The 27,014-nt window shown below is 46.4% G+C and overlaps 2 protein-coding genes across 30 annotated transcripts in view; one reads left to right on the top strand and one right to left on the bottom strand.

Moving 5' to 3' along the window:
* LOC122387229 (zinc finger protein 391-like) overlaps positions 1 to 27,014 on the bottom strand; it is an 80,594-nt gene that overhangs the window by 23,303 nt on the left and 30,277 nt on the right. For 2 of the 27 annotated variants that reach the window (XM_043377258.1, XM_043377253.1), the window contains exons 1-3: positions 15,644 to 15,741; positions 11,831 to 12,088; positions 6,842 to 6,916 (exon numbers count right to left, since the gene is read on the bottom strand). In XM_043377258.1, the coding sequence (XP_043233193.1) occupies positions 6,842 to 6,916; positions 11,831 to 11,998 (243 nt within the window). In that variant the 5' untranslated portion in view covers positions 11,999 to 12,088; positions 15,644 to 15,741. Of the gene's footprint in view, positions 1 to 6,841; positions 6,917 to 11,830; positions 12,089 to 13,344; positions 13,384 to 13,410; positions 14,420 to 14,446; positions 14,460 to 15,021; positions 15,123 to 15,269; positions 15,580 to 15,639; positions 15,750 to 27,014 lie in introns of those variants that run through there. The other 25 variants (XM_043377243.1, XM_043377242.1, XM_043377245.1 and 22 more) reach the window with 24 other exon arrangements.
* Positions 22,157 to 24,811, top strand: LOC122387234. Of its 3 annotated transcripts, XR_006257530.1 has the most exons (3): positions 22,157 to 22,392; positions 23,531 to 24,625; positions 24,709 to 24,811. XR_006257530.1 is itself a non-coding variant. In XM_043377270.1 (2 exons), exons 1-2 carry the CDS (start codon positions 22,216 to 22,218, stop codon positions 24,572 to 24,574), a joined length of 1,221 nt encoding a protein of 406 aa, XP_043233205.1. In that variant the 5' UTR covers positions 22,157 to 22,215; the 3' UTR covers positions 24,575 to 24,811. The 3 variants fall into 3 exon arrangements, 2 of the variants coding, with proteins under 2 accessions (XP_043233205.1, XP_043233206.1); XM_043377270.1 differs by having other exon boundaries at positions 23,531 to 24,811; XM_043377271.1 differs by lacking the exon at positions 22,157 to 22,392 and adding an exon at positions 22,412 to 22,504 and having other exon boundaries at positions 23,531 to 24,811.

Below are 27,014 nucleotides of genomic sequence, written 5' to 3'. Positions count from 1 at the left end.
CAGTAACCTGAGAGACTTAATTTTTACAAATAATGCTGACATTATTCTACACAGTGACACGCTCTCAGCATTCTCAACTTTGGACCACCTTCCTGTAACCACATCACTGCGTACAACACACAGTTCATCAAACACTGACGTTACGTTTAAGACAATCTGGGACTATACGAGACTTGATGCTGATCTTTTTACCAGACTTCTTATAGACACGGACTGGGATCATATTATCGACAATGACGTAGATATAGCAACGGAACAATTCACATCTGCCATCTTAAAAGCCGCCGAGACATCAATACCACATAAGAAGATACCAGTGAACCAGCGTAAAAAACCATGGGTGACATCAGACTTGATTAAACAAATAAGAAAGCGTGACAGACTCTTCAGACGGGCTAAACAGACTCAGACCACTTACGACTGGGAAAGATGGAAATATCAGCGTAACATCGTAACGGCGGTAAACAAACGACTAAGACAAACCCACATACAAAGCCAAGTTCAGAAACTCTTACAGCACAAACAAGACCCGCACAAGTACCACCAAACACTTCGCAAATTAACAGGTAAGACAGTTGACAGCATCATTCCACCGCTAGAAACGACTGACGGAAAAGTACTGACAGACGACTACGAAAAGGCGACATTGTTAAACGACTACTTTGCCAGTCAGGCAAAGCTCGATATTCCAAATTCGCACACCGTACCAATGGACAACATAGGACACACGACGATTCCCACCCTCGGTACAATTGAGACAACTGAGAGAGAAGTCCTACGAATCTTAAACTCCCTTGACTCTAATAAATCCACTGGCCCGGACAAAATCCCAGTAAAAATATTAAAATTATGTGCACTCATCATAGCAGGCCCACTTTCGAAATTGTTTAATAAGTCTCTCGCGTCTGGAATTTATCCTTCAACGTTTAAACAGGCCAATGTGAAACCCATATATAAAAATAATGGATCACCATCTGATTATACCTGTTACCGACCCATCAGTCTTTTATCTTCCCTTTCAAAAGTTTTTGAAAAAATTGTCCACAAACGCATTTATGATCATTTAACAGAACACTTATTATTGACTGACAAACAGAGTGGATACCGGAAAAAGCACAGCACGGAACAACAATTACTTTATTTGACCCATAACATGCACAAATCACTCGACTCAGGCCATGACTTCACAGTAATTTACCTGGACATATCAAAATATTTTGACAAGATCTGGCACCAAGGACTATTATACAAATGCAAACATGACTTTGGCATAACTGACTCACTGTTAAAATGGTTGACTTCCTACCTCAGTGACAGACGACAACGAGTGCAAATAAACAACACCTTTTCGAACCAACAAATTGTTAACGCTGGCTGTCCTCAAGGCTCTGTACTCGGACCTCTCTTAGCCTTAATGTATCTTAACGGAATTCAACAAAACATCGACAATGAAATTTTACTTTTCGCAGACGACACATCTCTTCACGCATCCCACTCAACGACAGACCTCCACGACGTAGAACTTTCACTTCAACGCGACCTTGACGAAATATATAAATATGGCAGAAAATGGGCAATTACATTCAACACAACAAAGACAGTCCAGCAAACATTTTCACGTAGAAATAATTTCACAGCACCACGTCTCACATTTGGTAGGAATCCCATACCCATTCATGAAAACCACACTCATCTGGGATTAACATTCTCCAATGACCTACATTTTCACCATCACATCAACAAAATTTGTAAAAAGGTCAACCAATCACTAAGCCCACTATATCCAATTGCACAGTACGTACCCAGGCCCATTCTCGACCAAATTTATAAGACGTATATCAGACCACACTTCGACTATTGCGACACAGTATACGACGGACATATCACGACACACGACGCCATGCGACTCGAGAGACTACAAAACAGAGCGGCAAGACTCGTGACAGCAACCTTATTTAGAACACCAACTGACAAGCTTTTACTCGACTTAGGGTGGGATAGACTATCGACGAGAAGACGCATGCATAGAATAACACTTTATCACTCATTCAACAGCCACGAAGAGTACACACCACAATATATTAAAAATACAATGCCTCACACACGCGCTGAAAACACCGGACGAGTCTTAAGGAATGCCAGTACACATACAACGACACCTAGCCGGACCACTTCGTACCATAATTCATTTTTTCCATTAACGGCTAAACACTGGAATGATCTCCCCGAAACCATCCGATCCCTGCCACGAACATCCTTCAAAAAGACCATTTCTGAGCGGCTGGGGGTGACCAAGCCTCCAAAATTTTATGAAACTGGGTCTAAATTGGGAAATATTTTACACACAAGACTAAGAACCGGAATGAGTCACCTGAACTCTCATCTCTTCCAAATTCAAAAAAGTGAAACATCAATGTGTGCTTGTGGCTTTCCAAACGAGAACGTTCGGCATTATATCCTTGACTGTGCACTCTACGAACCACTAAGGCTAGAAATGTTTCAAACTATTTCTTATCAAATAGGTATTGAGCTAAATGAAATTTCTCCTAAGCAAAAACTTGACTTTCTTATTCACGGTGAAACTCTGGACGATGAGAGCGGCTGCGCGGTCGCACATCTCTTTCAAAAATTCATTTTATCATCAAACCGGTTTACAGAACACTAAATTCAACACCAAGATACCACCTTGATCTAGGTTGTCAGGCTGCGGTTGGACGTGGCGCTCCGGACTGACCGTGCGGTGGCTCGCGCACACTGCTTTACTGCTCGGTGTCTGTCGTGGCGGCGACAGCCAACTCGTATGCTTTGAGTTTTGCCTATCAAATGTTTTCTGTATCTTAAGTTTAGGATCTCATCTGGTATGTTTTTGTCTGTTTGTTTGTATTTTCTTCTTCCAGAGTGATGCTCAAACTCAAGCGCTTTGCGCTTTTGCATCCCTCTGCTGCATTCTTCCGGAATCTTTCTGTCTTTGATAATAAACATTGTGTGTGTGTGTGTGTGTGTGTGCATATATGTGCCAGAAATCAATTTCATATCTTTGTTCGGGGCCGAAATGTTTAAGAAAATCAAGAGGTAAATCTTTCTGCCCCACCCTGTAGCGCAAAACTATAGTCTAAACACTTAACCTACCCGCATCTAGTGCAACTGGGCTAGACCACGTGCACACGGCGGAGGCCGAGGCACCTTGACCATGGCTGGAGGGCTGAGCCATGTCGGAAAGCAGCGATGGAAGAGCGGTAGATGTACCTCACACCAGAGGCGACAAAACAGTGGTCGGTCCAGTGCCCGGTGGCACGAACGCGACTCGGGTCAACGGTTAACTCGGAGCGGCACCTCGCTGTGGCGCTGCGTCCTGGTCAACTGAATGCTCAAGCTCAAGCTGCTCAACAGGAACAGTAATTCTGCACGGACGAAACCATTGGTGGCGATTCTTGCCGCTCGAAGGTTGGCTCTGGGGGCTCTTGCGGGACAGTTCGGAATGGCGTCGGGTAAGGGAGTTACCCCGTGAGGTGCAACAGTGCTTAATGCAAAATGCTAGACAGCAAAATGAGAGTACCCCAATGGTGATCATCATGAGCATGGGACGTGAGAAAGCTGGTGGGGAATCAATCGTGACGTGCTCCAGTGGTTGTGCTTCGATCGTGTTGAAGTATGAGTCTGCACGCATGCCATTAATATGCAAAGGAGGAAGCAACGAAAGATTGTAACGTGTGATATTGGCGAGCGTGGCAGACCAGTGAGAGCGCTAGATGGGCAGAGAGGCGTTGTCGAACACGGAATCGGGCGTGAACTGGGGAAGTTCAAGGTGGGTTTCGCTAGTATAGTAGGGCGGAAGGTAAAATGAGTCGCTCGAAGCAGCGCATTCCGGTTCGAGGGTTAGCATATATTCGATGGCACGAGTGAAGGATATAAGTACGACTGAACGGAGTAGTAGTGCTAGAGCACATAATGGTAAGGCGGAAGGATGCGAGTAGAGCAGTAGCGTTGGGATTGTTGTCTATCTTTCCGGAAGAGAGACACGACACAGGAGACCGAGCCAGCCGTGGAGTACGCTGGTTCGTGTAGGGAGCAAAAGGGTTGTTTGGCAAGAACGCATGTTTCTATTTCGGATGCTTCGGGTTGTATGTAGTGTTGTCTGTCCTCCGACATCAAAAGTTAACGGGGTTCATCAGGATAGTATGACAGGGACACGTTGTGCTCGTGCATGGGCACGTTATGTGGGAAGCAACGGTATACATCAAATGCATAGCGGGTATGTAGGAGTGGGATGTAAAAGAGGACATGATAGGTATCTCCGTCTTCGACAAGTTTGGTCTTAGCGATGCGAATAAATTCGCTGGGCTGATCGATCGGATATGGTAGTTCGAAGTTGGAGGGGAGTTTCTTGGCTATCCGACGCAGAAGTTTTTGGAGGTCTCGTTTGGGGATGAGATTTTTGTGGAGGATCCCTACCTGAGCCAAGGCGAATTGATGGGTTAAAGAGCTTAGCTCTGCGTACAAATATGAACAGCCTGAGTTGTGCTGATAATGCTGTAGGTAAGTTCGAAAAGCTTGAATGACAGTCGGACATCGTCAGTGTCATTCCGGATTGAAGATATGGCGTCCGCATAGGCTACGTTAAGGTTGCGAACTGCGCTAGTAAGTGACTGGGTGCTTTTCGGAGCGACTACACGAATCTGAATTTGCAACATCATAAGGGCTTATCTAAGCATCGTTGTCTTGTTTCAGGCGTAGTCATCGATTCCACTAATTCTGTTTGGCCCGTTTACCATTTTTTTTTTTCGTTTTGTAGGATTATTCAAGGAGCCTACCTAATTTTACTCCGTTTTGTAGGATTATTCAAGGGGCCTACCTAACTTGGTGCTTTTCAGGGTGAGGGACGCGGCTTTTAGGATCCTAACGTCATCATGCTCTAATTCGTCACACACTTCTTCCATCATCGCTAACCATTTTGCGAAAGTATCGGCACTCGATCCATCAAATATGACTTTACCGATGTCCAATGCATCTCTGATAGTTTGACTGTTTCCCAACCGCTGAACTGATCGTGCAAGCTCTACGAAAGTTGTCTGTTCCATGTTGATATTTTGCTTGAACTTTTCTATATCTGACTTTGACAAAACTATTTCTGACTGAATTTTACGTTCTGTCGCTGTTGGTGTGAGGCACGTACCTGCTCTGTGGCGATCGGTGCTTTGCGACGGCGTCGTCTCCCTCACTGGTCGGTTCTCCCTCGGATGGTCGGCAGCGGTGGGTGGGGAGTGACCACTTGATTTCGGCCTGTCTCCTGACGGTAGCTCTCGGGGAATGGCGGGACTATAGCCACCGGTGTTGGCGGCTGTACCGTGGTACCCTCGCTGTCGGGTACTATGACGTCGTCGATGTCGTAGTCGTCTCCGATGTCTGCAACTGTAGAGTTGATCTCGATGTCGTCGGTCGTCGTCGAGTGATTCTCAGGCTGAACCTGTTGCGATGTTCCGAGGCCTGTTTCCGTACGGTCCTCCTCCACCAGCGTGGCGCAGTTGTAACGGCTGGGCCAGCGGTTGTTGACCGGCGGTGTTAGAGGATGTTCGGATGTTGGTCCGTAGTTCCAGCCGCGTTACAGGGGCTTCGGCAGATGCGCGATACCGGTGGATTCTTGATGAGGGTGGCGTATTTGGAGGGCAGCGGATAGCGGCGTGCCGGTTACTTTTGACCAGGTGAGTCAAATATACTGCTCGCGACAGGAAGATGTGTTGAGATGGGTGTCGTGGGCAACACCTCTCCAGGCAGTAGGTGCAAGGGCAGCGATGGAAGCCGGGTGCTGATGTTGTCACCAGGTCACAACCGCAGTGGTGACAGTACCCGCAATCGAAGCACCTGTGCACGTCTGGATGGTAGTGGCACTGGCACTCGTGGGTCTGACTCAGGTTGTAGCGTCTTGCAAGATATTGCTTGTGATTGTCGCAGACCTTATTTGACGTGAGGTCTGGGCCTTGTAGGAGATAGATCGACGGGATGATCGTATCCCAGCAAAGACACTGGCCGCTGGGATTATCGATATCGTTGAAGTCAGTCCCAAGGTTTGGTCTTCTAAACCCGTTATTCGGTGGTGCTGGAAGCACGGGAATGGTAAAAGTTACTTAAAAGTACCTCAGGGCTGGGCGACGGCAGTGACATCGAAGTCGTTGACGTCACTTGATCCGGGTCACGGCACCAATGTAACGCTGACGCAACACAGTTGTCACTTAACATAAACGCAACGTCATCACTCGTTCGCAGTTCAGACATGAGGCGGATCTCGCCCGTCGTTACACTGTCACGCATCATCAGTCATCCTTGGATATGACGAGTGCTAGCCTTATACTATTTATACACTTGTCACTGTTTGATAATATCCAGACGTCGTAAACTCGTTCTCCTTTATGCAGATGTCACGGTTGATGAGACCCAACCATAAACTTGTCACAGAATGATGAATCGTTTCCAGGAACGGCTGGTCTCGGTGATGGTTGGTATAAATTGTTTACGCGTGACTCGACTGTTTTAGGTTCGGAACGGGCCGGTCTCTGTGACAGTTGGTATAAATTTTACACGTGACTCACGAGTTCGTGGCGCCGCGCACGGTCAGTGAGGCGACTGGCGAGCGATGGTTGAACGAAGACAAGCAAGATTTTGAAAAAGTAGGGGAGTGAATCCGGGGCAGATGCTACAGTACCGCCTCCACCCGCCCCCTGAGCCGTCTGAGTGTCCTAGGCCCGACCGCTGCGCCGTCAGAAGGTACCCTGTACCATCCCAACCCGCCCCCTGAATCACTTGCACTGCACTGCCCCCGCCGCGACAGCTGTGCCGTTTGCCGTACCGTCAGAGTGTCGTCGCCGTCGCCAGACAGGTCCGCGACCGCGTGCAGCGCTCGTAGTTTCGACTTCAGCTCCATCTGAGGACGCGGGTCAGCCGTCAGGACAAGTGCCGAACATAACGGTAGTCGCGGTACAGACGTGACACAGGCACTGTCGTGACGCGGTAATCGCGCCTACAATAGGGCTCGTCTCACGTCTGCGTGGTAGGTTTTTTTCTTTTTTGACAAAACCGATGTTGACTGGAAGGGTATCTTATCCGTCGCTGGAGAATCAAATTCCTTGATGCGAGAGGCTCCACACCTCCCATATGTGCCTGATCGTGGTCTAATTTTTCCGCCCAGTAAGGCGGCAATGAACAAATATTTGGACATCTTCGAAATTATAAAAAAAAAACACTTAGCCCTTTTGCCACACTGGAACGATAGTCTGTTTAATGATAAACTCTTTCCAAATAGTGAAGCATCAAACTCTTCTGTGATGTGATTTCCGATCCAATGGTAACATAGGTTAAAAGGTATAACCATTATTTAAATAGAAAACAGTAGAATCTGCTTTAAATCCACCTGGGTGATACTCGTTTTGGATCTAATAACCCGCGCCCTGCTGGGGGGGGGGGTGTTTGAACACACCCCCTCCTTGTGGTTTTTCGCGAATATCTCAAAAACGGCCATATCATGCATCAATTCTACACATGTTGTGAAAATTTCAGACCAAGGTCATTCAAGGTCAGGTCACCAGGTCACTTGAAGTGACCTCACCTCATAAAAAGTTTCAATGTCTGTCATAGCTACACCGAGAGACCGATCGCTTTGAAACTTTCAGCGATTGCTAAGAGCAATAGCATGTACAAAATGTATATTTCAGAATTTTGATATCGATGACCTAAGGTCAGGTCAATTTTGCGACCTCCCCATTATAAGTCAATGGGAGAAAATTGAAATGCGTCTCTTTTGGACGAAAGACATTATAAACACTCCCAAACACTGAATTACAAGTGGTTTAGACACAGTGAACATGAAAATGGTGTCCGTGACCCCTGTTTAAGCCCTGAGGTCATCTTAGGTCACGAATGGTATCTAACAGTTTTTCGCAAATAACTTTTGATAGAGGCATGCTAGAGCGATTAAAACACCTTAGATGTGTTCAGCTCGACGATACGGATCGACTGATATGCAACATGACCCTTTCCGGTCAGGTCATGACCTTGACCTGAGGTCAAATTTTCAAGTTGACCTTTCAAGGTCAAGTTATAGTTCATTCGATGCTGTCGCGGAGGCGCGGAAGGAGAGACGACTGAGCGGGCCGAGACTTGTATTGCAACTGTGGTTCTGATTCTGATTGGGGTTCGCCAGTGCCTGTGCGTTATATGCAAGGTGGTTGCACAATGAAGGACCGGTCCGCCGACCTTCTGGTATATCTAGGTCGTCGGGCGGTGCCGTCACGAAGGGGAAAGTGACGGGCATTTCATTGTAACAAAGCTTGAACGTGTACTCTCTTTATCATGATATGGAAGAAGGGAATCGGTCCCACATTATCTTCCCTCCCCCAGGGAAGCGTAGGGAACCGAAGCGATCATAACAAAGAGAGGAAACGTTTAGCTGACGGAGAAAGAAATTTCCATATGAGCGTATCACAAAATGGTATGAACAGATAAGTAAGTTTCGTGACAATTACACCTACTACCGGGCGATCCCTCCGCACTCTTGGCGGGGACCGTCCCTGGGCATCTCCATGGCCCTCGGCATCTCTGGCCGAATATCAATACAATATAATTTCAGTGAATTGACCACGATTAACGTATTTGAATGTTCATACCGTTGAGAGCAGGCTCTTTTTACGTTTACTAGTGTCAAAATGACACGGCAAAGTGCAGGCAAAAATTAAATGCACTTGCAATTTCTCCGTAAATTTTGGGGTGAGCAACCACAATGAAGCGCAACAAACGACAGAACACTGACGAAAACGGATAATGAAACAGTACGGTTTTTGAAACACATCGAAGTTAAAACAAATTTCACAGCACAATTTCACTGTCACTTTTTGGCGAAAATACAGCAAAAGTTCATAATGGGCGAATTTTCTTGATTTCGGTGCCAATTTGTCTTGAATTTAGCGTTGAAGTTTTTGTTTTATCTTCTCTCCTCCGAGCTCGAGTCCTTCATCGAGGTGGTGTCCATCACTCGATGATGCTGAGGAGGACGGCGCGGGCTGATGAGCCGTGCGCTGTCGGCGGGCTCCGTAGCTAGTCCAGGGCAGCTGATGACCTTGCCGCAGGGCAGATAGTCTTGCTGGGCAGAGCTACTCACTGGAGACGGTGCTGCTGGACGATGACGAGTCCAGGATGGTCAGCTCCCTAGTCGATGAAGCGACGTAGGGGCGATACACTGTCACGGAGCACGGACTAACCAGTCTGCGATGTCAGTGCAGATGTAGAGGCTGGGGTCCGTTGTGAGGGGCACAAGTCCCCTCGACCGCCGCTGCCACCATTGTCGCGGAGGCGCGGATGGAGAGACGACTGAGCGGGCCGAGACTTGTATTGCAACTGTGGTTCTGATTCTGATTGGGGTTCGCCAGTGCCTGTGCGTTATATGCAAGGTGGTTGCACAATGAAGGACCGGTCCGCCGACCTTCTGGTATATCTAAGTCGTCGGGCGGTGCCGTCACGAAGGGGAAAGTGACGGGCATTTCATTGTAACAAAGCCTGAACGTGTACTCTCTTTATCATGATATGGAAGAAGGGAATCGGTCCCACAATGCGTCTTGACGAGAGAAACACGATGCCGGTAACAGTAAGTTCGTACAAGGCTTGGGTCAAAAGTTATTGCAGAAAAGCTTTCCGAAAAATCGGCTATTTTTGCAGTTTTTGCCCCCTGCAGGCAAAACCGTTAACGTTAGGTCAAATCTGAGAAAATTACCCAGAAAGGGCGTTGATAGGGCTATCGAATGCGCTTTTCCGCGGCGCTGTAGCTCTATTGGTTCCCGAGTTATGCGTTGGCTTCTTGGAAATTTTCGACATTCGACCTGGAAATCGGCGAAATTTTGCCTTCAATGACCTCTGGTGACCTGACCTTTGATATGGCCAAAAAATTGACCGAAGTGATTTCGTCATTATTTTTGACGCTCTTTCGAACGCCGCCTTCCGCGTATCGCTACGTGGCCCAGGAGCCGAGTTAGAAGAGGGGGGGGGGTGTTCAAACACCCCCCCCCCCCCAGCAGGGCGTGGAAATCCAGGACCCCCAGCCGGGCGCGGGTTAAGCAATGGCTTTATTAACCGGGGTCAGTTATGCTTCTATGGAGCATGAATCCGTGCACAGGTCCAGTGGCCACAATCAGCGGCTGGATTTGTTATCCGAGGATAATATTCCAGGAGATTTTACTGTACCTACTACGCGGTGGGACAATGCTGTACTTACACTGGAGCAAACCATGACACTCACAATGACAAACATTGGCGGACACTGTGTCCGAAAATAGCATGAATGGTGGCACGGACACCGTCAGCCAATGACACAAACAGTGGCACACATATTGACACAACTGCAACACACCAGCACACTCATACAGGGTGTCCCAAAAGTTCGTTCTCAACTTTTTTTCTCGAGGCCTTCTTAATTAAAGACACGCTGAATTTAGTTCGTTACTGAATTTATGTGGTTGCCATTGCAACTGGCAATATACCCCACAGTAACTAATGCGACTAGACAAAATATTTTTAGCTAGAGAGTCCAATCCCTGTGGAGACGGCTAACGCCGCAGCATAGAGGTCTCCGATACGGATAAGTCTCGGTATTTATGTAGCGTGTCGCATTCACTTGTATTTGCTTCCGGGTCAATATCACAATTCAGTACATGTGCCGCACTCCCGGCGCTCGGCTCCGATCACACACTGCCCCGCGACCGGTCAGCGACCTCCGCCGGCAGGCAGATAGGCCCGCCCTCTACGATCGAACACCGAAAGCTGCAGTTCTTACTCCTAACACTAGTTGAGCGCCTACATTTAGTCAGCACGTGGGTCATGTTCGCGAAGATTGAGGGTGATTGGAGCCATCCATTCTGTAGCCAATGTCTGTCGCTGACTGGACACACAGTCAGCAAGTGATGCCGATGATTTGTCGGGAGTCAATCACTGCGAGTTTATCCTCTTTCCAGTCAGCCCTCGGGAGTGAGCCATATGGCCAAAACTGTGTGGCGCCAAACGTCCAAGTGGCCATCAAAAAGGTCTAAGCGTTAGAAGGCTGGTAAGCAAGCTTTTTAGGATAAATTACCAGCTGTGTTAGAGTATTTTTTTCGGGGTACCGGTCACCTGAGCTTAAGACTTAATGGAGGAATCAAAACAGTGTAAAATGTCTTAAAATGGCCAAAAATATGTTTCGCTATGCCTGAGGCTAAAAAAACTAGAGGGCCGATGACATCAATGTGGTCATCTGGACTACCTGATGTCCGAGATGAAGCACTCGTCCAAACCCCAAGACGGTCTCGTAAGGGCGACGGAGAAGGCTTCTGTTTCGTTCCGCTTTATTCCTATGCAAAAAGCCAGGGTCACGGTAATGTAGGGGTAACAGGCGTCCAGACGCTGATCAGGTTGCGATCGATACTCCAGAAACAGTGTTGGGACGCAGAATGCTTCTCCAAGAACATCTAGGAGTTCAAGCCTTCTAGCTGAACCCGAGCCGCGAGTATGAGCACATTTTTACAGGGGAAAATGGCATCTGGGACTCGGGAGGTCGTAGGCCCATCTTCAAGCAAGACAGTGCAATGCTGCCAAACATGCCGGTTGGCACACAGCAACATGCATTTATTCATGTGTTTGCCTATGAAATGGGGAGCACATTGAGGGGTCATAGATACATCAAAACGCAATGTACTCTGTTTTAAATGCAAATATAATGTGAGAACGAACTTATATAGCACCCTGTAGTTAGTATCTTTACAATAGCAGACTCACCCCCACTAACACACCAGCACACTCATAGTAAAAATAGCCGACTCACCGCCACTAGGGCTTGTCCTTCTTGTTTGCTGGCCCGGAGTGCGATCACAGCCGCATCCAGGGCCCCCAGGCACTCAGTGAGATGCGCCTGGGGCAGCACCAGCTCGTTTGGCGTCCCGTCCGTGTACGGAGTATCCATGGGGTGTGAGTACTGAGGAGCAGTGTACATGCTGCCAGACCGGCTGCCTGCCAGATCCGTGCCAGAGTCCAGGTTGGTGTCTGACAGGTAGACTTCCTGTGAGCCAGCTACAGCTGTTGTCTGAGAGCAGTGGAGAGCAGTGGTTAGAGTGGGTGACAGAAATGAGCTACATCCAGTTGTCCCTAATCCGTGGCTAACGCATAGCAGACAATGTGGGTACTGTGTTGTGTGTACCCTGCCGAACAAGGCTGTGCCCCGACTGTGAGGTCTGCAAATCCACCCATGCCGTGTTGAATGCTGCCAACAATCTAACAATCTACCTATACCTATGAGTAGTTTTCTAGCTTAAAGGGACTATCCCACCTTCTAAAATGTTGTTAAAACCAGTTAAATTGTGCCCGACTTTATAGATTGGATGACCAGGAACACGGTTCTGGCATTTATTTTTCATTAAACATCTTAGGCTTCCATATTCCAAACACAAACTTTCGAATATGTGACGTCACAGCCCAAAATTACCTCCTTCCCCAGGCCACATTACTGTCATAAAGCTGATTCTTTTTACTCTGTAGGCACCACAACAAAGTTCAGACCAAGTTTTAAGCGATTTTTCAACGCACAAACCCATTTAAATCAGAATGACTAAACAAGGTGACGTCACACTAACGGTCGCTCCATGTTGAAGATAGGGCCCTGTACAAGGCCCATTTCCAAATGAAGGGAACAAATTTCTTCAACACCAAGAGGCCGCGGGGGTTGCAACCTAGATAGATAGTGGTTTCTGAACCTCGCCGCAAACTTGGCTATCTCAACTCAAACCCCATGTTAAAGGTGGGATAGTCCCTTTAAGCTGTAACTAGCATGGCCTTTTCATGGCCGCTGACGGCACACATGTCAAATTGGGTTTCCATGGAGACATCAACAAGCTCCTAGTTCCAACATTAGGTACCACAAAGTACCTATGACGCCAGCCCGTGAAATGTGCTCACTGTGCTGGCACCTGCTGGCAGCTCCAGTGAAACAGGGCCCAGGACCTTGTTCTATTATGGCCCAAAGAACATCCTAGGTAGATATATATTCCAATATTCCATTCCTCATTCCAAAATCAGCAGGAATGTCCTGCCCGTCCTGTCCTATGGAAGAATACAGCCAGCTTTAGCCTTGGCGGACCAAACAGAGCTCTTGATAAATCATGGCAGACTGATTTTGATTTGAATCAGCTCTCCAATGAAAAATAAAGGCAGGAAAAGCTTTTAAAAATGTGACTGAAAAACTGGTGACAGGGACAGTGGCGGATCCTGGGGGGGGTCCACGGGGTCATGACCCCCCCCAAAAGGTCTGAGAGGGTCATTTGACCCCCCCCAAAAGCCGAAGACCTAAATGCGCTATAGACGCCGTCTTGCATGCTCAAAATCACATGTCAAACACTTCTGAGCTAATACCTTTGTTTTTCTGGATCGTGTTGCGTGAAAAGGCGTATTGAAGGCCAGAATCTTACTCATTTTTGTCTCAACCGTGCGAGCACCAGGGGATGATCCAGGAAAACTCCAAGGGGATGGTCATGAATTTAATTCGTGGTGCCCCTACCTATACGCAAAATTAAAAACTCAACGGATTTCGGCCACTTAATTTTGGTGATGTCCTATTTCCATTTTTTTATTTTGTTTGTTTTATTTTTAGTGCCCCTGGGCCCTGGCAGGTCAAAATCACGTCGGAGGCGAAAGAAATTCACGGGAATCCCAAAAATCACGTCAGGACATTCAGGGCACTCTGACCAGCCTGACAGCTAGGGCCCTTCTTACTTCCTGGGGCCTCCAGTGAATAACCGCTAGTGTCTGTGTCGGCCCCTCTGACTCCTCAGTAGGTAGGAGGCCCTCTGTAGAGGAGACCCTCTGTGGAAAGGAGACCGCCTGAATGCAGAAGGCCCTCTGAAGAGAGGAGACCCGCTGTAGAGAGAAGGCCCTCTGAAGAAAGGAGGCTCTCTGTAGAGAAGAGGCCCTCTGAAGAGAGGAAGCCCTTTGCAGAGATGAGGTCCTCTGGCTCTTTGAAGAGAGGAGGTCCTCTGTAAAGGAGGCCCTCTGAAAGGGAGAGACCCTCAGTAGAGAGGAAGCCCTCTGTAGAGAGGAAGCCTTCTGTAGTTAAGAGGCCCTGTGAAAAGAGGAGGCCCGCAGTAGAGATCGGTGGTCCTCTGTAGAGAGGAGACCCCCTCTGTGTTTTGACAAATGTTTTTGCAAATTTTTCGCGGCGCTTCGCGCCGCCGATTCATGTACATACGTACAGGTCAATATGAAATCGTGACTGTAATTACATAAACCAACCGTGTCAAATTGAATCAGAATTCATATGTGTACTGTGAAGAAACTCCGGCTTGTACTGCCATGCTAAAAGGGTGGTAAAATTTGTGTTTTGGAGCGGAGCTGTGTTTTGACACATTCTTTTGCAAATGTTCTCGGCGCTTCGCGCCGCCGATTTATACACCAATCAATAAGAGAGATCGTGACTGTAATAACACCAACCGTGTCAAATTGAATCGGAATTCATATGTGCACTGTGAAGGAACTCCGGCTTGTACTAGCATGCTAAAAGGGTTGTAATATTTGTGTTTTAGAGCTGTGTTTTGACAACTTTTTTCAAATTTTTGCGGCGCTTCGCGCCGCCGATTCATACACAGGTCAATAAGAGAGATCGTGACTGTATGCTACTAATGCATTGGGCATTAGACTAATGCATAAGTGAGGTAACTATATCTACTACTTCTGGGTTTTTAAGTCGGTCGATCCGCCCCCCCCCCCCCAGTAAAAAAATCCGTGGCGACGCTCCTCTATAGGTGGGTTTCACTAACTAAAACTACTGAGCCGAGTGACTTACGATAAAACTTCAACTCAGAAACGACGAAGATCAAATGTCATTGGATCTCGACATACTCGCTCCCTACCCCCCCCCCCCCCGGTCGTCAGAATTCATTCATCAGACCTGGCATGTCGGCCGACTGGTGACCCCCCCCAAAACGTTCCCCTAGATCCGCCCTTGGACAGGGAGCATAAAAGTATTACCGTAAAGTGGGGCTATTTGAGTTAGTGGGGCTATTTGAGACAGTAGGTATTTCAAACTGCTATAAAATGAAGATCGTTTGATTTTGATGTGATATTTTTGCTCAGGAAGGTGTGGAATCGAGCAGTAAATCGCCTGAGCAAAAATTAAGCATAAATTTCAAACAATTTTATTTTATAACAATTTTAAACACTGTCTCAAATAGCCCCACCTTACGGTATTTATTTTTAATTTAACGGCCTCACTGTACCTAAACGTTTCTTTGAACACAGCACGAGAATTGCTGGCTGAATTACTGACAAAACCGGTTGGCGCACATTGAATTTCACTGACGATCAACTTTGAACTTTATCAAAATCATTTCTTCCTGGCTGATGGCTCACTTCCTGGCTTCCTGGCTCACACTTCCCAGAATCTCAGCCCATATTTGCATATCTTTACAGCCTCACAGCACAGCAGTGTCCAAAAACTCGTCAATATGGGTGGAAAATGACATTCAAATAAAATTCATTTTCCACCCTCCCCATCAATTTTGAGGAACAATTTTCCACTCCCGAAAGGTTTGTTTTTTTTCCGAGAAAAAGTTGTGTGTATGCTCGTGCCTCGGTTTGAACCCATACCTACATTCTATGCTTTTTAATGAAAGCATGCCATTGGTCCGTTTTCACTCTGTGGATCTAAATAACCAGCCCTTTTATACTCTCCCCCTTTTTAAGGGTTAACCCGCGCACCGACGGGGGTCTGCGCCAACTTCGCACCGACGCAGTCGAGAACGAAGCAAGATAGCGACAAGCGGTAAACGGCATCGGATGCGCACGGTCAAGATCTACAATTTTTACTAAGGTTATTTTCAGGTCAGGTCAAAGATGACGTCACAGGGGTCGAAAAAGTCAAAATGGCGGCGCTAGATATTGAGCTTTTCCCGAATAACTTTCGAATTAGTCAAGATAGGAACAAACTAAGGGCATCATCGTGATCCTCTCGTCAATCCGCATCGAATGATATATATGTTGACCTCGAAAGGTCAAGGTCAAAGGTTGACCTCAGGTCACGTGACCTCGAGGTCATCATGCATATCATTTGATGCGTCTTGACGAGCTGACCACAATGAGACCATCCACGCGGCTGTATCTTGTTCCTGTACGGAGTTATTGGCCAAAAACCTTTGGTGACCTTTGATGACGTCACATGACCTCACAGCTGCCCAACAGCAAAACAGACCTCAAGGTAGTGAAGGTTGCTCGTATATAAAGTCATGTATGGTATATGGGGCCATTCCGACCCGTTTTAGTGGTAAAAATAGGGAGTTGATTTTTCCCCCCTTGACTTATAATGGGGAGGTCGTGAAATTGACCTGACCACCGATATCAAAAGTTCACGGACACCGCACACTGCTGCGTGCGCTGTGTGCGGTGCGTCCAGCAGGCGTGGGGGTAGGGGATGGGTAGGCGGCTCTGACGTCACGGCTGCGTGCGGTGGACGGTCCGCTGTGGCCAGTCCCGACCGGCCACAGCGATCGCTGTGTGCGGTGACGGAAGGCTGACGTAGGGACGAAGTGGGCGGAGCTTCGAGGTTGTGTGCGGTCCGACCGCACACAGGGCCCGTGAACAGCCCTCTGATTCAAAGTGACCTGGTGACCTGACCTTAAAAGGTGGGAGGTTCAAACTTGCACACCATGTGTAAAATTGATGAGGAAATAGTCGTACCAAATTTCGCGGCGCTACGCGCCGCGGTTTTCCCGCTATTCGCGAAAAACCTCAGGGGGGGGCGGATATCCGCCCCCCCCCGTCGGTGCGCGGGGCCCGACGCACCGACGGGCCCCGCGACCAAACAGGGCCCAGGGCCCTGTTTCACCGGTGATAGCAGCAAGCTGCTATCACGTTTCGCGAGCTGACGTCATGTCGTGACGCCATACTGTTGTCGTAATGGGTAGTTCCAGCGCACGATGGCCGCGACCTTGGCCGCGACATTAAGTGACGTATGAGCCTAAAAGTAAGAATTTATGCAGTCATGATAGTTTATTTACTTTTGATATATATTTTTCTAAGATGATGTATTTAAAAGAAGTTGGGTTTAAGGAAAATTTGGACGTAAACTTCGAACATTTAGTCGATGACGTAAAACAATATTGCGGCAATCGTGCGCCAGAATTGCCCCTTACGTCAGCAGTATGACGTCATCACATTACGTCAGCTCGCGCAATTTGATAGTAGCTTGCTGCTATCACCGGTGAAACAGGGGCCCTGTTTCACCGGTGATAGCAGCACGCTGCTATCACGTTTCGCGAGCTGACGTCATGTCATGACGCCATACTGCTGACGTTGTGGGCAGTTCCGGCGCACGATGGCTGCGACCTTGGCCGCGGCATTAAGTGACGTATGAGAAAGAGTTTACGCAGTCATTAAAGTATATTTATTTTCATTATATATTTTTTTAAATATGATGTATTTAAAAGAAGTTGGGTTTAAGGAAAATTTGGACGTAAACTTAGAACATTTAGTTGATGACGTAAAAGTATATTGCGGCAATCGTGCGCCAGAATTGCCCCTTACGTCAGCAGTATGACGTCATCACATTACGTCAGCTCGCGCAATTTGATAGTGGCGTGCTGCTATCACCGGTGAAACAGGGCCAGGGCCCAGTTCGCACCCCGTTTATTTATCAGCAGACTTATGACGTCGGCGGTCGATTTACGTCACGGGACATGACGTCATCACTGCAAGCTACGTGCTACGTGAAAGAGACATATATGATGCTGTACTGACATTGGTGGCGCACATAAACAAATGCTCTCCGCACTGTTTTGTGTGTTTATTGTTTCACATAGGTATGTTGTGATTATATTCGGTTTTGAAAATTTATTTTTTGTGTTATTTAAGTTTATATGCTGTTTATTTGTCCAGCCATAGGTGACAGGCATAGAACGTTCATTTTCTATTTGTAAACGATTTTACCTGCGTTTTTGTTTTCGTTTTGGAGTACCTACTTCATAGAAGAGCATTTCAATTTAGTGTTTGATTGTGTCAGAATATGTGTGCTAAAATGCAATATTTTGCTTCATTAGATTTGCTGTCCCCTGAAGTTTGTAAGGATTAAAATACTTGGCCACTCAATATTGTCATTTTATTTCTCAATTTATGATCACAATTATTTATTATAAGTAGGTACTGTGTGGTGATACTTTTGCTGTTTCTTCCTTCAAGTTATTGTTATTGCCTTGTGTTTTATCTTGGCATACCTATCCATGTAATTTTTTATCTTAAATATAGGAAAATATTCCCAAGAAGGCACTGAATTCATAGCACTCGTACATGTGGTGATTGTTGGTGATGTGTATCCCGGACCGTGAAGCTTGAAAGCCTACTTATGTGCCACAATTTTTAATATTCAAGTTTATTTTTAATGATGAAATTATAAAAAGTTGATCAGAACCTTGCACGGACTGGTTTGCATATGGAATGATCAGTTCTCATCAATCCGAACAAAAATATGTCACATGCTCATGAGAACATTTACTGCAGGTCTTTGACCATTTGCTGGAAAATGCCTTCTGCCAGCTGTCCGGTAAAGTCTTCAGACCTGAGGCATCATCCTGTTATCACTCTGAATAGCTTGGTGAGGTTGCTGAAGGCCTCTATTACTGCTTCCTCTGAGGCTCTGACCCTGAGGTGCTTGAGCAATAAGCATTTTGGACTTTAAAGGAGGGAACATATATGGTTGATGGCTGTGATGAGCATTGTTAGTATTATAGTTTTAGTGATGATGAAATAGCCTTTGCTCATACTTAGTCGAAAAATGACGAAAAAACAAAATATATATAAAGACACTGATATTTCGCCCTTGTGGCTTCTTCAGAGTGAACATTTAAAACATTCATATTTGAAGCAGAGATGGCGAACGTGCGGATAACATTCTTTGCACCACCGATCACAAGTTGTTGCTACCATAAATAACAATAATCCAATTTTAACACTTTAACCTAAGTACTAATCCTAAATACATCTAAGTCAATGATACCTAAAATAAAAAAGCATGATTTACGATCACGATCTTCTCCCCAGACTATCACAAGTTGTTGCTACCATAAATAACAATAATCCAATTTTAACACTTTAACCTAAGTACTAATCCTAAATACATCTAAGTCAATGATACCTAAAATAAAAAAGCATGATTTACGATCACGATCTTCTCCCCAGACTTCTCCCTCATCACTAAAACTTTAAAGGAGGGAGTGAATTTTCTGATCCCTTGTTTTCTTGGCAGGTGATTTATCGCTGCTTAGGGCCAGCGGCCCATCGGACAGCCTTGAGAAGACCGCCGCACGCTGTTTGCAGTCCGTCGACCACCTGTCTTCAACGGACGGACGCCCTCGGTCCCACTCAGCAATTGACTGAAGCCTATCGCGCCGATATGCTCGCTCATCTTCCATCCTCGCCCTGCCTGATTGTTTCGACGACCCGGGCTGTGGTCCCTGAGGTTCGGAACCCGTCTCGCTGGCCTGCCAGCAGGAGGCCTGGCGCTCGTCGCAGACGAGCGCTGCAGTGTGGCCAAATGCCTTTATTTTTTGGCATTGATTCGTTGTGTGACGTTGTTTTGTTCGCATGTGGCCATGTGGATAAGGCGACTGGCCAGTGGCCATAGCCTTATCCTTCTCGTTAAATTTGTTATCAGGAAATAAATGTCACCACTCACCATAAATGTGTTCTACATGGGCAATGACTAACTATTCTACTGTACATTTTACGGATGTCACATTTCATGGTGCTTCAGGATAGATATCACAAGCGTCGTACTTCTTTGTTACGTTGATGACGCACCTGTAACCGCAGGCAATAACAGCCGGACACAGGCTGACACGCGCTATTCACCGATGGGCATATGAACAGATGGGTGTCGTGATCGTGGGCATGGTACTGCCTAGACTCGGCAATAATTAGGGCATTTTTAATTCTCGCCGAACCTATCGGTTTTCTTCATCAGATGCCGTTTAGGGGGAGGGTAGATGGACTCTGCCCTCCCCGCCCCTCGCCATTTCGGACTAAATTGCGACATTTTAGGGCCGTGCAGAGGTTCACTTACGACGTCCCAAGTTAGTAACCTGACCTGACCTAATAATGTGGTCGGTGTGAAGATCCGTCTTTAATGTTCAAGTGCGCCAGCTTTCATCTCTATACCAGCGCCTTCAGAGCAATTACCTTAAAAAGAAACGTCGAGGCCGACACCCGAACCCCCTCTTCTCGGTGGCGAGGGCTAGGGGGTAGTGCTTATTAAGGGAGAATGGCTGTGCTATTTGACTGTGCCATTCGAGCCCTACCAACACCTGTGATGAACCGACGCCCGGTGCGAAAGGAACATCGGCGTTCTCGGCCAGTAGCGGCGGAACACCTTCAATTAAGGGGGGGGGGCACTGCCGACTTTTGGTCCCATTCTAAATTCTTTCCATGCAACGCCCATAGGGCTAATGTAAAAATGTCAAAATCAAAGGGGGCACGGTGCCCCATTCCGCCGCCTATGTTCTCGGCAAAGTTGCCAATGATTTGCAAAGTTTGAATGATTCACTGCATAATGCCAAGTCCTTTTGGCTCCTGCGAGATGTCGCTAGCGCGTTGATGAAGTTCAATATAGAGGTCACTAGCGTCGAGCCATGAAACCCAAGATTACTTTCGTGAAACTGAAACCTACGCAGCTAACGGATGGGGCTGCAGACAAAAGTACGCCAAAAGTACGTCGTGACCGTGGTCTCCGCTGCTGACAATCAAAAGGGACATTGCTCAGCTTGTTTGGCGCACGTGTGACAGCGGCGCGGGGCGCGCCCAACGGCCGCGCCTTCGCTGCGGTTGGCCCACAGCGACCGCACGAACTCTGCGGTTATAACAGCAGCCTACGTCACACACTGCTGGCGCGACTCGAGCTCCTATTGGACAAATTCACGTGGTCTCCGTTGCTAGGCAACAATCTCGTCCATCAGCCAGCGTATGGATGGTGGCAGTGGTTTTGTAGTGCGGGGCCCTGTTTCACCGGTGATAGCAGCACGCTGCTATCACGTTTCGCGAGCTGACGTCATGTCGTGACGCCATACTGTTGACGTGATGGGAAGTTCCGGCGCACGATTGCCGCGACCTTGGCCGCGGCATTAAGTGACGTATGAGCCTCTAAAAGTAAGAGGTTACGCAGTCATGGTAGTATATTTATTTTTAATGTATATTTTCTAATATAATGTATTTAAAAAAAGTTTGGTTTAAGGAAAATTTGGACGTAAACTTCGAACATTTAGTTGATGACGTAAAACAATTTTGCGGCAATCGTGCGCCAGAATTGCCCCTTACGTCAGCAGTATGACGTCATCACATTACGTCAGCTCGCGCAATTTGATAGTAGCTTGCTGCTATCACCGGTGAAACAGGGCCCCGGTAACTTTTTTGTCTGCGTTTTAGATCACTTTGTAGCCCCATTAAAAGAAGAAATATCTCACTTTTGTGGTTGCCCATAGTAAGCGCACGGCAGCCTACGTCAGCAGCCTGCGTGCGTTTCTCGGCCTCTCATTGGTCAACAGCACAGTCCTATCTCTTCAACACAGTAGCCACCTAGTGGGCTGTTGGGGAAGCTGTTTTGACAGCAGCGGGCGAACAGGGCCCTGTTTCACCGGTGATAGCAGCAAGCTGCTATCACGTTTCGCGAGCTGACGTCATGTCGTGACGCCATAGGGCTGTTAAGTGTGACGTCACGGTTCCAACAGCTGACTGCGCTAATGCTGTAGAGATAGGGGATTATCTAGAAAGGTGTATTGTGGCGATTCAAAAATTGTCCGACCCTGATTTGGAATTTCTTTGGAAACTTAGATGGATGAATAACATTTCTGAAATTGATTTGCTTCAAGTTTCATCGAAATTTGGCTGAAAAAGCCCAAAGAAATGTGAGGCTACTAAATTCACAATGGTGTTAGCATTTGTGGCGCATATGTGACATTTGGTGAAAACCACGTGACACCGGTCTTAGTTAGGACGGCCGGTTTGTTTTGCGCGGCGTAGTTAGGTCGCCGCCCTCCTCGCGAGGCCGGTAACGTAAGTTAAGCCACTAAAAAAAAAAAAAAAAAAAAAAAAAAAAAAAAAAAAAAACAATAGTACGTTACGGACATTTGCACGTTTCTGGGCTGCAGGCTGTGTTTGACGTGTTTGGGCATGGTGTGAGCTATCATGGCCTTCGTTAGTGTTGCAGCCATAGGTGATTTTTTTCAAACTATGTCCAGTGTGATTGAGAAGGGTGAAAGAGCATTGGATGGTGGCAAAATCCGATCCATTGCCCTGCAGGATGGCAAATACATTGTGGCTTCTGTTGAGGCCAGCATGAAGAAAAGGACCTATGATGTTCAAGTGAGTATTTCTTCATGCTTGTGATAGGCATTTCAAGTACTTTATGAAATCTGCCTTCATGAAATCGTGGCATGAATGTGGGAACAAAATTGCAATTGCAATTGAGAATGAGGTGAATGTGGCAAAAGTATTGAGTGAACATGACCAAATAAAAGAAACATTTCATTATATATTTTCATTCGAGTCTACATAGGTACTCCATAGTTCTTTATATTATCCCCATGTGACAGGCATCTTGCATTATTTTACCTTAGCAAAAGCTGAATAGGAAAAATGAGATGCCACGGTAGCAGACGTAGCACGAGCTGCCATATGCCCCAGAATGCATTTTGCTAACCAAATCAAAACACCTAACCAAAGATACATAACCTGACCTACAATCTACTTCCTACAACCTACAACCTTGAACCTACCACCTTCAACCTATGATATCTCACATGGCAGCTCGTGCTATGTCTGCCCTACCAGTACCGAGGCCACTTGGTATTGTTTGTGGAGGACCTGACCTCCTCCAGCCCGGAGTGTAGTTGATGTTAGCTTGGTTTTAAATTTAAGTGTATAGTAAAATGATAGATCAATTGATCTACGTAGCAAGTGTGCGGCAGACTTGTGTGGCATCCTGTGCAACCATGGACATTTAGTGGAATTAAATGGATAGGAGGGTTTATAAGTTGAAATGGAAATGGCAATTTGGTTTAGGCGATGTATCTAATCTTCAGTCTCACTTCATTCAAGATCACTCAAAGAAATTTGCTTTCAAATTTCAGTTATTTTTGTTTACTTTTATTAAAGCATCCCCAGATATACAGCATATACTTTTAAAAAGCAATCCCTTTTTGCTAAAATCTAACATCAAGTCATTGTCCAAAACATTTATGTTTTGTAATATCAACTATGATTATAATGCATATTTGGAAGGTTCTATGAATATAAACAGCTGCAATCAATTGTGCTCATTTTGTGAACTTATTTTCATGATAAACATTTCACTTGAGTGAAACGTCCACTTTGATATTAATTGAATATGGTTTGAACTAATGTGTTAGAAAAATATCATGCAGGTATTTAATAAAAATCTGAATAAGGCTTGCTGATTACCTGCTGCAAAGGTGTAAATTGTTGTTATTCTGTGTTTCAGGTCACTGTCGAGAACAAGAAGCCAGTGGATGGAAGCTGCACATGCCCAAATGGTCAGCATCGGTGCTCCCACATGGCTGCCATCCTTCTGTATGCACAGAAGAACTGGTCGCAGACTGATCGGCAGTGTCAATGGAACCGAGGATCCAGCAACGCGACAATGTTGAAAGCAAAGGAGATGTTCCCCCAGGAAGACAGTTCTTTGCTGGTGAGCTCTGTCAAAGAGGACCAACTGGCATGGCTGTATGACCAGGTGAGGGAGCAGCCATGTGGGCTGGCATGGCTGTTGGCTCCAGAGTCTCAGCCTTCCCCAGAAGAGAAGGTACCAAACATCGACAGCATCCTAACTAGTGCTGAGTTTCATGCATCAGCTGACAAGTCCCACTTCCTTTTAGCAATGCTGTCTCTTTCAAAGGAAGAGATTGCAGAGGTGCAGAGGGTGACCAGTGGTCAGGTCAAAAACCCCAAGTGGTTTGTTGCTAGAAAGGGAAGGCTGACATCGAGCAACTTCGGCCTCGTCTTGAAGGCAATTGCCAGAGGAAGATACCCAAAGTCACTATTCAAAAGGCTCCTTGGTGGCTATGACCCATCCGGCAGTGCAGCTGTAAAATGGGGACGAACCCACGAAGCAGCTGCAAAGCGAGCGTATGAAAATCGCACTGGAAAAAAGGTGGAAGAGAATGGGATTTTTCTCTCTGAAGATGGTATGCTTGGGGCCTCTCCAGATGGTGTAGTGGGGGATACACTCCTAGAGGTGAAGTGTCCGTGGACACACAGGTGTCGAACGATCCAGGAAGCCGTGCAAGCAGATGGAAAGTTTTTCTTGGACGAAAACCTGAATCTTAAAGAAGATCACGATTACTTCCACCAGGTACAGGGCCAGATGTGGTTAAGTGGCTTCACCAAGTGTGACTTTGTTGTCTGGACGACTCGTGACTTACACATCGTTACCATCGCCAGAAGCGATTCATGGACTGTAAACCTAGAACTCCTAAAACAGTTCTATAGGGTCCACATGGTGCCGAGCATCATCGGGTCCGCTTAACCCGCAGGGCTCATGCCTGCTGGGCGATATGAGATTTGCCACTGTGATGTAATGTGTACAGGTGCGCGCCAGGCTGGTTGTCGTGTTTCACTTTCAAACGTCAAACTGTGTGTAATGTACAGGTGCGTAAGTAAATGTGTGTCACTGTACAGGTGCGCGCCAGGCTGGTTGTCGTGTTTCACTTTCAAACGTCAAACTGTGTGTAAATAATGCAAATAATAAACATACATGTTTGTGGACAGTTTTATTGACAAGTAAATGTCGCGTACCACAGCGCACAGCTGAAACAATTTCCAGATTATCATACTTCCATGACAGCTATAACTCAAGAAGTGTTTCATCAGACAGTGAAGACATATCAAACAGTTCGCAAACCAGTTTAGGACAAAATGCACAGTTTCCCGCGATAGTACTCCGGGCGTTGGTGAGAAAAACACAGACAATGCTATTGACTTACTTCAATTGATAACTACGCAAACGTTGCATCTAACAGGGTGATACCACTAATAACGCGCAGTTTGCTACCCGGCTTAAGAGGACATGTTGCTAAGTTTCTCGTGGCTTATGATAGGGCTCTGGGCGGTGGTGAGGAAGGCACAGACACGAACTATATTGTCTATCATATTCCTATACTGGTGGGGTATGCCATCTAAAATGGTGTAATACTTCAGCCGCTGAATCGCGCGCTCAACGTGCACGCGGGCTTCGGCAACTTCCCTGTTGTGCATCACCTCTTGCTTGGTGAACTGAGGCTGAAATAGATACGCAGGTGTGTTGACGGTGACGCCATCAGGTACAATGTCCTTGATAGGAAAACCTTTGTCAGCCAGGATGAGGTCGCCTGTGGTTAGCTGCTCCAACAGGCCGCTAGTCTCCACGATGTGCTTGTCAGAGGCATTGCCGCCGTAAACGTCACTGACAAAGTTCACAGTGCCATTGGGTGCCACCCCAACCATGACCTTGAAGGTGTTGGCAGCTTTGTAAGCACTGTAGGTGCTTGAGCGGCCCTCACAGCTATCAGGTCGCTGAATCCTAATTTCTGTGCAATCAAGTGTCGTCCTGCAGTGCCTGAACTTCCTGAACGATGCTGGCATAGATTGAGAATTCTTTTCTCTACTAGGCATACCCTTCCCAAAAATAGGCTTGAACAGAGCCTCAGCGAAGATGGACACAAATGTCCTGAAGACATTTGTAACGGTGGCTACACTCTTGTTAAATCTCACGCTTAGATCTGTGTGCCCAAAGTTGTGTCGCAGTTTCATCAACACCAGGAGAATTTGGTCCTCTAATGTCATCGTTGTGACCTTGAAGGTGTGGTATGTAAAATCACACATGCTCACATATGTGACTAGAGTTTCAAACATTGCTCTGCTCAAACTAGTATAGTAAGTTACTAGCTGTTCGCTATGGCTAATCTGGTTGTAGCAGAACCTCTGCTGCTGATAAGCTGCTGCAGTTTCAAGTCGTTTGATATGCTGTTTGAGAAGCTCGTTCTCGGCAGACAACATGGCCTCACTATGCACAGGTGGTCCAAGGACAGCATCTTCCATTTCCACAGCTGCATCTTGTCTTCTGTTTCCAGGAGAAGAGTGATGGGGTCTGGTATCATCAGGCAAGTTGATCCGCTTCCCTTCATTCCATGGAAACCTCATTGGACCTGCTTTTTTGCCATTAGGGAAGTGCCACGAACAGATCCTTGTGTGTTCGGTAGGGGTGAAGTTCTCCCTCCTGCAACAGAAAAAAGGGATTACATGATGATTTAGATTAGGCATGCATGATTAGGATGACGCAAGTTACAAGCCCTTCAAGTAGAAAATATCCACAAAAACAGGTTCATGCGATTGTTTCTGAAATGAAGCTTGCCAGTTTATTAATAATTTTCAATTTGAATGTTACAAAATGTAAATGTTTCAATGTTCATATCCAAAACATACAACAGACTTGGTAAATATATTTGTGCTATGACTACTGTTACTGCTATTTATGGAGTACCTACGCACCATGCACAAGTGATTGACGATCAAGGCTCTGAGTTAACCTTGTGAATCATTCCGTAATGATGCCAAAAATAAATATTTATCATTATCTGATATTATATACTCTATAGCTTTTATAGAAATAGTTAACAATAATTTGATGTTTTTATTAAAAGGTAAGATGCCATATTTCCCTTGCACGATTTATGGAAAAGATTTATGATGGGATTTATGAAAGCTTGACATGTAAAATATGCTGATTCTCAAAATTCTTACTAACCTTATCGCACGAATGTAGCGTTGACGGATCAGTTTGTTGCTGGGAAACCTGTAGAACGCATATTTGTTTTTGTCCCCTGACCGGTTCGTACAGCCTGGGACACAGCAATTCACCATCTCGATGTTCAAAGCTTAAAACAAGCGTGCGTCTTGTGATAGCTGACCTGAGGTCTGAGAAACACAGT

This window comes from Amphibalanus amphitrite, unplaced genomic scaffold (genome assembly GCF_019059575.1).
Source record: "Amphibalanus amphitrite isolate SeventyFive unplaced genomic scaffold, NRLGWU_Aamphi_draft 000278F_arrow, whole genome shotgun sequence".
NCBI classification, from domain to species: domain Eukaryota; kingdom Metazoa; phylum Arthropoda; class Thecostraca; order Balanomorpha; family Balanidae; genus Amphibalanus; species Amphibalanus amphitrite.
Note: the sequence above shows the minus strand (reverse complement) of the source record. Positions and strands in the feature narration are given on the sequence as shown.